Source organism: Accipiter gentilis, chromosome 15, assembly GCF_929443795.1.
Source record: "Accipiter gentilis chromosome 15, bAccGen1.1, whole genome shotgun sequence".
NCBI classification, from domain to species: Eukaryota; Metazoa; Chordata; class Aves; order Accipitriformes; family Accipitridae; genus Astur; species Astur gentilis.
In genome coordinates this window covers 31,737,721-31,748,747 of record NC_064894.1, presented here as the reverse complement: position 1 = coordinate 31,748,747, position 11,027 = coordinate 31,737,721, and the positions used below count along the sequence as shown (strand labels likewise).

The 11,027-nt window shown below is 50.0% G+C and overlaps 1 protein-coding gene across 1 annotated transcript; it reads right to left on the bottom strand.

The window, feature by feature from the left end:
• Nucleotides 1–826: 826 nt before the first annotated feature.
• On the bottom strand, nt 827–10,066 carry LOC126046055 (electroneutral sodium bicarbonate exchanger 1-like; the record flags this gene model as incomplete). The annotated part of the gene is made up of 4 exons (XM_049817903.1): nt 10,001–10,066; nt 9,131–9,382; nt 1,519–1,587; nt 827–976 (listed from the first exon to the last, which is right to left on the bottom strand). Coding segments are annotated over exons 2-4 (429 nt in total), but the record flags the coding sequence as incomplete, so codon positions are not given.
• Nucleotides 10,067–11,027: the final 961 nt, after the last annotated feature.

The window sequence follows — 11,027 nt, the reverse complement described above, 5'->3', positions numbered from 1 at the left end:
GTCACTGGTCTTCCCCACGTTCAGCTGAACTGAACTTGCAGCAGCAGCAGTTTCCATTGCCCTCCTGGGCTCCTGATGTAAAAAAGGGACAAATCACGTTCTCTGTCTTTGGTCAAAGTGGAGATAAGCTGAATGCCCAGCACAAACTTAGCAGTCTGCCCTCCCCTTCTGCCCCTTGGCAGCTATAGGTATTAGTGCAGCAGGGGAGAAACCGTTCACTCCAAAGATTTCGGGGCAGGGGGATCGTGTGTTCAAAACACAATTATGAGCAAGTCTTGCCAGCAGCAGCAGCAGCAGCAGCAGCAGCAGTATCTAATAATAATCATCATAATGATAATGACCTTTGTGAAAAATGACTCATTTTAAAAATTATACCTGTATTCAACTGTTCAGCTCACTGCTACTTGAGGAAACAAAGGTTACAACGTGGGATCCAGGCTACTGGGATCTATTTCAATTGAGTGCTGATCTTCCCCCAACATTTCCAGACAAGCTGTAAGAGAAACAGGCAATCTCACAGCCCGACGGAGATGTCCAGCCCCGAGGACCCAGCAAGCCTTACCTCTTCTTCTTCTTCTCTGGCTTCATTTCTGGCATCGTCCCACTTCTTCTTCCTTTCTGGCATAAGGTCATCCAGAAAGCTGAGCTCTTGCTTTGAGAAGCAGAAATCCATCGCTTTCCGGACAAAGACGAGAGCCAAAACCTTCACGAATAAGAGGGAAGATGCGGTGAGCTCAGAGATGATGCCACCTCTCACTCCAACGCTGCAAACACCCCGCTGCCGAGCAGCGGCAGCTCTTACCATCATGGGAAAGATGATGGCGGCACGGGACACCTTGATGGTCCAGAGCAGGACGAGGCAGGTCAGCTGGATCGCCGTGAAGAAATGCACCTTTCGCAAGGGCACGTGCCGCAGGTAGATGAAATCCGGCTGGTGTTTCGCCGGCATCCAAAACAGCTTCAAGCGATCAAAGAACTGCAAAATAAAAGGGAAAGGTTGCCACCTTGGGACTGCGGCAAGTTTCTGGCCCTCTCGAGATGCGGAGGCACTTTGCAGCATCTCGCTTGCCGTCAGAAATCCTGGATCCCACCGCGTTCCTCCTGGGAGCAGCATCCATTTTCCCTTCGCTCCATCTAGCAACCAGCTTGCCCCTGAGAGCTGCCCACCAAACGGCAACTATTCCATGCCATTCCATTATTAGCATTTCTCAGCCCACTGAATCCCCCCGCGAGGATTTCCACCAGTGGTAGAAACTGCCTTCTCTTTGCACTGAATTCCCCCGCTTTCACGTAAACAAACACTGACCTGCCCTAAACCCTGCAACAGAGAGCGCTGAACTTGCCTGGTCCTCCCAGCCCTATATACCTCCTGTACCTCCACCAATCTTTTTCTTACACAAAAGAGTTTCATTGCTTGCTCTGCGAGAAGCTTTTCCCATGCCACTGCTTTTTTCCCTGCTGCTACGGAGACAAAATACCAGGGAGCTGACATGCTGCACACTGTAAAAGAGTCCGTACCTGAATTCCTCTGAGCGATGACACACCCATGTAGAGAAAGACGCCATAAAGCACAGGCATTGGTATAAACTGCGGGGGGGAAAGGAAAAAAAAAAAGGAATGCAATCATTTCTTTTTCCATATTGCATTTTCAGTATTACCATCCTCTTCCACAGGCACTGCCTAAAATTGCTTGAAGCTTTCCAGCTTCCATTCAGGCTTAGAGATGGGTCAGATTTTAACCATTTTTTTGCCATTTTGTGCGCACGAGTGAGCTAAGGCTCTGCTTTAGGCTAAACTTGGGAGTTACCTCTCCTCAGAATAATCCTATTTTCCAGAAAGGTTGGAGGAAAATGGGCGATTTCACCCGTGCTACCCTATGCCGCATTCTCTGGCGGTAGAAGAAACACTTCTGCCTATTCCTGGGGCAACAGGCAAAGGCCACAGGCTTCCTTTTAGCCTAGAGACGAGATTACTTTGTGGGAGGAACATGCAAGGAAGCTGTCGTGGTTTCAGCCCAGCCGGTAACAAAGGACCACGCAGCCGCTCGCTCACTCCTCCGCCCCCCTCCGGTGGGATGGGGAGGAGACGGAGGAGAGAAAAGGAAAAAAACCTGGAACCTCGAGGGTTGAGATAAAGGCAGTTTACTGGGACAAACACAAAAGAGATTACAACAACAACAACGGCACTAATGAAAAAAAAAGTATACAAAAAGAGTGATGCACAGTGCAACTGCTCACCACCTGGGACCCGACGCTCCGCCACTTCCCCCACCGAAAACAGAGACCACCCCCCGGCCCGCTCCCCATTTATATACTGGGCAGGATGTCACATGGTATGGAATAGCTCCTTGGCTAGTTCAGGTCAGCTGTCCCGGCTATACCCCCACCTCCCAGGTTCCTGTAAAAATTAACTCTATCCCAGCTGAACCCAGGACATTATCCACCCCTTATTCTATACCATCTACATCATGCCCAGATCTTACTTTTTTTTTTTTTTTTTCCCAATCAACCACTACAACTTTCCTTGTCTTATATATAAGTATATGGACTCCACCCCCTGACCTCGCACACACACACACGGTGTTCCTTTAGCCTATGGGCTATCCCTCTAATGTGTCCATCGATTTTGGGGCTCTATCTGTTGTAACAGTTCTTCAGGATAAGAGAAAGATGGTGTGAGATGTTGGGTTGTTGTACGCTGCCTCTGGAACTTGTGGCTAGTACATTTGGTGTAACTCATGCCCCTGGTCTGCAGGTCGAAGATGTTGATCTTGAGGAAATTGGTGGGTGCCAGTTCAAGTTCTATCGCTGTTGTACTTGGCTCAGTTTCAAAAGTCCATCCTGTAGTCATTTGGATAATTCTCACAATAATACCCTTGATATGGCATATAGACACTATAGATACAATGACATGCATTGGCAGGTTATTTAGCAGTTAAATATCATACAGCCCAATTCACTGGCTATTCTCTCCCAAAATCAAATCTCCCTGAGGTACACATCGAACCTCCCCATCCTTCTGCATCACCCACCAGGTGTACCCAGGTCCTTGAGCAAAAACAACCCCTTGAATGGGTTTGCTTCTGCTTGAGGGAGGACTAACCCAGACTGTCTTTCCTAACATACTCCTCATGCGCACTACAGGGACTTTATCCCCTTCTACAGTATGTGGAACTCTTGGTTGGGCGGGGCCAGCCCGATTGGCAGATCCTCTAGTATTAACTAACCAGGTGGCTTTTGTTAAATGTGTATCCCAATGCTTGAAAGTTCCACCCCCCATCGCTCTCAATATAGTTTTCAGCAGTCCATTGTACCGTTCAATTTTTCCGGAGGCTGGTGCGTGATAAGGGATGTGATACACCCACTCAATGCCATGTTCTTTGGCCCAGGTGTCTACGAGGTTGTTTCGGAAGTGAGTCCCGTTGTCCGACTCGATTCTTTCTGGGGTGCCGTGTTGCCATAAAATTTTCTCTTCAAGGCCCAGGATAGTGTTCTGGGCAGTGGCATGGGACACAGGGTATGTTTCCAGCCACCCAGTGGTTGCTTCCACCATTGTAAGCACATGGCACTTGCCTTGGCGTGTTCGTGGGAGTGTGATATAGTCAGTCTGCCAGGCCTCCCACTGTTTATATTTCAGCCATCGCCCTCCATGCGACAGGGGTTTTTGCCGCTTGGCTTGCTTAATTGCAGCACATGTTTCACATTCATGGATGACCTGTGCGATAGTGTCCATGGTCAAGTCCACCCCTCGATCTCGAGCCCATCTATATGTTGCATCTCTTCCCTGATGGCCTGAGGTATCGTGGGCCCACTGAGCCATAAATAGTTCACCCCTACGTTGCCAGTCCAGGTCCACCTGAGACACTTCAATCTTGGCGGCCTGATCTGCCTGGTGGTTGTTTCGATGTTCTTCAGTGGCTCGACTCTTGGGTACATGAGCATCTATGTGACGTACTTTTACCACTAGCTTCTCTATCCGAACAGCGATATCTTGCCACAGTGCGGCAGCCCAGATGGGTTTACCTCTGCACTGCCAATTGCCCTTCTTCCATTGCTGTAGCCACCCCCATAGGGCATTTGCCACCATCCATGAGTCAGTATAGAGATAGAGCACTGGCCACTTTTCTCTTTCAGCAATGTCTAACGCTAGCTGGATGGCTTTCACCTCTGCAAACTGACTCGATTCACCTTCTCCTTCAGCAGTTTCTGCGACTAGTCGTGTAGGACTCCATACAGCAGCCTTCCACCTTCGATGTTTTCCCACAATGCGACAGGACCCATCAGTGAACAGGGCATATTGCCTCTCATTTTCTGGCAGTTTATTATACAGCGGGGCTTCTTCAGCCCGTGTCACCTCTTTCTCTGGCGACATTCCAAAATCTTTGCCTTCTGGCCAGTCCGTGATCACTTCTAACATTCCTGGGCGACTGGGGTTTCCTATGCGAGCTCGCTGTGTGATCAGTGCGATCCACTTACTCCACGTGGCGTCAGTCGCGTGATGCGTAGAGGAAACTTTCCCTTTGAACATCCAGCCCAGCACTGGCAGTCGAGGTGCTAAGAAGAGCTGTGTTTCAGTACCAACCACTTCTGAGGCGGCTCGAACTCCTTCATATGCTGCCAAGATCTCTTTTTCAGTTGGAGTATAGCGAGCCTCGGATCCTCGATATCCCCGACTCCAAAACCCCAGAGGTCGGCCACGGGTCTCCCCAGGTGCTTTCTGCCAAAGGCTCCAGGTAGGGCCATTCTCCCCAGCTGCAGTGTAGAGCATATTTTTAATATCTTGTCCTGTCCGGACTGGCCCAAGAGCTACTGCGTGAACAATCTCCTGCTTAATCTGTTCAAAGGCTTGTCGTTGCTCAGGCCCCCATTTAAAATCGTTCTTCTTCCGAGTAACTTGGTAGAGAGGGCTTACAATTTGACTGTAATTTGGAATATGCATTCTCCAAAAACCCACAACACCTAAGAAAGCCTGTGTTTCCTTTTTATTAGTCGGTGAGGACATAGCTGCTATTTTGTTGATGACGTCCACAGGGATCTGACGACGCCCATCTTGCCATTTTACTCCTAAGAACTGGATCTCCTGCGCAGGTCCCTTGACCTTACTTTCTTTTATGGCAAAACCAGCCTTCAAAAGGATTTGGATTATTTTCTTCCCTTTCTCAAAAACTTCTTCTGCCGTGTTGCCCCATACGATGATGTCATCAATATATTGCAGGTGCTCTGGAGCTTCACCTTTTTCTAGTGCAGCCTGGATCAGTCCATGACAAATGGTGGGGCTGTGTTTCCACCCCTGGGGCAGTCGATTCCAGGTGTACTGGACGCCCCTCCAAGTGAAAGCAAACTGAGGCCTGCACTCCGCTGCCAAAGGAATGGAGAAAAATGCATTAGCAATGTCAATTGTGGCATACCACTTAGCTGCCTTCAATTCCAGTTCATATTGAAGCTCTAACATATCTAGCACAGCAGCGCTCAGCGGTGGCGTGACTTCATTCAGCCCACGATAATCTACTGTGAGTCGCCATTCCCCATTGGATTTCTGCACGGGCCATATGGGACTATTAAAGGGTGAGTGAGTCTTGCTGATCACTCCTTGGCTCTCCAGTTGGCAAATCAGCTTATGGATGGGGATCAGGGAGTCTCGGTTGGTGCGATATTGTCGCCGGTGCACTGTCGTGGTAGCAACTGGCACCTGTTGTTCTTCAACCTTCAGCAACCCCACAACCGAAGGGTCTTGGGAGAGACCCGGCAGGGTAGACAGCTGTTCAATCTCCTCCATCTCCAATGCAGCTATACCAAAGGCCCAACGGTACCCTTTTGGGTCCTTGAAATACCCCCTCCTGAGATAATCTATACCAAGGATGCACGGGGCCTCTGGGCCAGTCACAATGGGGTGTTTATGCCACAAATTCCCAGTTAGACTCATTTCAGCTTCCAATACGGTTAGCTCTTGGGATCCCCCTGTCACACCAGAGATACAGATGGGTTCTGCCCCTTTATAACTAGATGGCATTAGGGTACATTGTGCACCAGTGTCCACTAGAGCCTTATATTCCTGTGGGTCCGATGTGCCAGGCCATCGAATCCACACTGTCCAGTAGACTCGGTTGTCCCTCTCCTCCACCTGGCTGGAGGCAGGGCCCCTCTAATCCTGGTTAGAATATCCGTTACTCACTTTCTGCACACGTAAATCAGAAGTCCCTTCAAGGGGATCAGAAATGAGATCAGCCCATCTACTGCGTCTGGGGGACTGCTCACGGGAAACTGGAGCAGCAGTTTTCCAAGAAGAATTCTCTTTTCTGGTTGCTTTTTCTCGCAACTCCTGTACCCGTGCATCCAAGACTGAAGTGGGTTTTCCATCCCACTTCCTCATGTCTTCTCCATGGTCACACAGGTAAAACCACAGGTTAGCCCGTCGAGTGTACTTTCTCTCTCCTCTCTCTTGGGCAGAGGAACGCTTACTCCCAATAACTGCGATGCGGGCCTGTACAGGTGAGGAGGAGGACAGATCCACTTTGAATTGCTGGAACTCTCGGGACAACTCCTCTACAGCTGAGACACAGGCCCGTAGGGAGGAAGAGAGACTCCCTTCGTATTGCCGGAGTTGGACAGCCAATTCATCCACCGTTTGTCCATAGCCTTCTCTCCAGGACATTACTGCCAATGAGTTGGCATAGGTTGGTGGTGCACTTCGTAGAAACTTCCGCCACATGGGTTGTGTGCATTGGACTTCATCTGGATCTGTGGGTGACTGCGCATTTTCTGTATCATTGTAAATCACCTCCAGCACGGCTAATTCTCTCAGGTACTGGATACCTCTCTCCATGGTGGTCCACTTGCCTTGGTGACATGTAACTTCATCCCTGAAGGGGTATCTTTCCTTTACACCTAACAGAAGTCGCCTCCAGAGGCTGAGGACTTGTGTTTTTCTCCCAATCGCCTTGTCGATGCCCCCTTCCCTAGACAGAGATCCCAACTGCTTGGCTTCCTTACCCTCTAATTCCACACTACTAGCCCCGCTATCCCAGCATCGGAGCAGCCAGGTCACAATGTGCTCACCTGGGTGGCGGCTAAAATCTTTTCGCATGTCACGCAACTCACTCATGGATAGAGATCGGGTAATTATTTCAGGTTCTGCCTCTACCTCCTGTTCTCGCGATGACCCTGGTTCATCTTCATCTCTCGCTAAGCGAACTGATTTCTTTGTGTGTTTCTTTTTCTGTACAGGGGCGACTGATACTGGCACAGGCTGGTTCTCTGGTTTATCTGCAGTGTCTGTCACCAGGGTAGGGGTAGTCATGGTACCTGTTGTCATGGTAGGGACAGCCACGGTGCTTGTTGTCGGGGTAGGGGCAGCCACGGTGCTTGTTGTCGGGGTAGGGGCAGCCACGGTGTCTGTTGTCAGGGTTTGGGTAGCCACGGTGCATGTTGTCCTGTTTTCCATCTTTTCCCCTTTTTCCCCCCGAGGGTGCTGCATAATATCAAGCAGTGTTTGGTAGATACTGGCCAGGGCCCAGCACAGTGAGGCGAGTTGTATGTCTTTGGAATAGCCACAGCATTTTTCTTTCAAATATTCTGTCACTTCATAAGGGTTCTGTAGTTGTTCGGGAGTGAACTTCCAAGTCACTGGCAGTGAGAAGTTCTCTAGATACTTGCCCATATGCTCCCACATGCCGTGCCACCCATGAGTATCCAGCTTTGGGGGAGATCTCTGAGTGGTACTCTTAAAGAGCCTTTTTGTAGCCCTAAAGAAGACCTGAAACATATTCAGGAGGCATAGCACTAACAGCACACTGGCTTGTGCATCCCAAGGATATTCAAAATTCTCAAAAGCTGTTGTAATTAGTCGGAAGGAGAAAAGGGAGGTGAACGGACGGGGGGAGGTATCCCCCCCTAATTTCCCCATGGATTGGGTGTAATTACCAATAAAATCCGACAGAAGGCGCCCAAAGTATGGAAATATTATCACTGCCTCATACAGATACCAGCTTAACCTCATGACCAGTGATGTAATCATTTCATAAGTCGACATTGCCCAGTACAGCAAAATGATAATCCCAATCACTCTCCCAGAGATGAGATACGCAACTACAGGCAATACATAGAGCATATAAGAGCTTACAAAACGCCACCATGTAAACAAATGAAACAACATTGTGACTAACATCTATATATCTAAGAAATGCGTTTGGCAAATTTGTTTCAACACGCTCTGGCCAGATCTGTCGTTATCTCAACCCTTCTGCCCCACGTTGGGCGCCAAAAAGGACTATCGTGGTTTCAGCCCGGCCGGTAACAAAGGACCACGCAGCTGCTCGCTCACTCCTCCGCCCCCCTCCGGTGGGATGGGGAGGAGACGGAGGAGAGAAAAGGAAAAAAACCTGGAACCTCGAGGGTTGAGATAAAGGCAGTTTACTGGGACAAACACAAAAGAGATTACAACAACAACAACGGCACTAATGAAAAAAAAAGTATACAAAAAGAGTGATGCACAGTGCAACTGCTCACCACCCGGGACCCGACGCTCCGCCACTTCCCCCACCGAAAACAGAGACCACCCCCCGGCCCGCTCCCCATTTATATACTGGGCAGGATGTCACATGGTATGGAATAGCTCCTTGGCTAGTTCAGGTCAGCTGTCCCGGCTATACCCCCACCTCCCAGGTTCCTGTAAAAATTAACTCTATCCCAGCTGAACCCAGGACAGAAGCCCACGGGGATGACCTCAGTGTGTTTAGCTCCTGGGAACGGCTGCTCCGGGGCATTTGGGGAGCAAATTGCAGCCAGGAAAGGGCTGCCTGTTTGAAAGAGAGCAGGGCTGCCTGTTTGAAAGAGAGCAGATGTGCTGGTCTGAATATGCTCAACTGTAACCCATAAACATGGGCGGGCCTGAAAGACACCCGAAAATTCAAGCAGTTGCATCGCTCGCTCGCTTCGAGCACACCAAACGGGGGCCTGAAGGGCTGCAAAGCCTAACCGAGGCTGGTTCCCACCGTGGGTCAAGCCCCAAGGGTTGGGATCACCTCCTCCTCCTCCGCTCCACAACTAACTACTCAGGCCTGCAGAGAGGGGACTGTTTTTCGGTAACCTCCAACAAGCTCGCGGTTGTTGGGTGGTTTGCATTTTCCTCTCACCTTTAACACAGAAGTGAAGAAGACAGAGCAGCCCATGAGCACAAAGATCAGCAAGCCAGTGACTCTCTGCTCTCGTATCCCCAGAAACTTGGGTTGTTCTCCTGGAGCTGAGCAGTCAGACTCTACTTTGAGGCTATTCACGTGGGTGATGGACAGGACGGTCGCAGCCACAAACCAGGGCAGCCCCATCACAGAGCACACCCCGAGCATCACGGCCACCACGAAAAGGTCCAGGTGGTACCCGCATCCTTTCTGCAGGCAGGAAAACAAGAAACAGAGCATCCCATAGCACAAGAGCAAGGATAACGTCGCAAGTCAGACTCAAACCCTGCTCGAGCACAAGTCAACTTCTTCAGAATTCAAAACAAGAAATGGAAACAAGTAAGGGTGTATGCAGGCTTTGCACAAGCACCTGGCATGAAAATCTGGCAGGAGTTCAGAAACAAGGGATATGGGGAGCTTGTGCGATACATACTTCTCCAAAAAATAAACACCCACAACCCAAAATCACCAAACCATTTTTTTCATTCACAAAGAAAATTCTACCACTTGCAAGGAAGGTGTGACTCTGAGTTATCCCTGACAGGGCATCAAAACAATTCATTCCCCACACCTGCTGCTGCTGCCATTTTAAAACAAAAACACGATTCTCTATTGCTCCAAGATTAATTTGCTCCTCCAAAAGGTTGCTCATCTGAACTGCCCTGTCACTTGCTCCCTGCATCATCGTTAATCCAGGAGAGCATCCTGCCACGCAGCCTGACCTTGTCCCAGACCAATGCCTTCAGAAAGCATCGGGAATAAGAGCTTCTCCCCAGACCTGCAGCCCAGAAGGGGCTGGGGCTGGGGTCATCTCTCGCAGGCCCTTACCTTCAGCTTGTGCTCCTTCCTGTTCACAATAACGGCACTGATCTGCTGGTCCGTGAATATCAAGATGGTGCAGAGCAGAGCTGGGACGAGCGCAGCCAACACCGTCCACCAAGGGTTGGGTCCTATGGGGTTGATGAACCACCCGCGGTCGTCTCTGGTAGGCTGCAACAAAACCCACACATCAGCATCATCTCCCAGCCCAGGCACTCCACTGGCTTTCATTTTCCCCTCCCTCCCTGTGTCAGAGCACCTCCCAGCCCTGGCTTCATGTCCCCCTCTCCCGTGGGCTTCAGCAGTGCCAGTGTCCTCTTTGCAAGCACCTCTAGATACTTCCCCCGTAGGTATCTAGTTTTGGGGCCATCTTCTCGTTTCCAGGAGGAAGCAAGGCACTTGGAGGTGGAAGAGGAGATGGTCACACCACCAGCATCTCCTCCAGACTCAGCCCTGCCCTGCCCCGGCATCACCTTGTGGCACCCCCATGTGCCAAAACATCCCGTTACCTTGAACGCATGGGGGACCTGGAGCTTCGGTGATGGGATCCCAAGCACAAAGTCAAGGAGCGCCATGATGACGATGGTGAGGAAAACAGCAAAGTCGCTCACTGTGGACCGTACCTGGGGCGAGAAACCAGAGGTGAGAGGGGCATCGCAAACAGGGCCGTAACGTGAGATGCAAGAGTTGCAGACATCCACAAATTAAGGCTGCTTAACCAAATCCCACCACTCCTCTGAGCACATGCAGCCTGATCCCTTGCTTAGATACTGCTGCTGTGTTTGTCCCTGTGAGATCTGGTGTCAGACAATAAAAAAAGCTTAATTAGGCGGACAAGGGTTGGTTTAAGTCAAAACCTAAAAATAATAATAATAATATTAAAAATAAGAAAAGAGATGTCTGCTACTACAGCTACACGCACAGCTACAACGGCAACAAGGCACTGAGGCATCCTTTAGTCCTCAAAAGGAAGCTCCTCATTCGAATCTACTTTCCACTCGAGCACATAATGCGCAGAAGGTAGGGGAAAAAATCC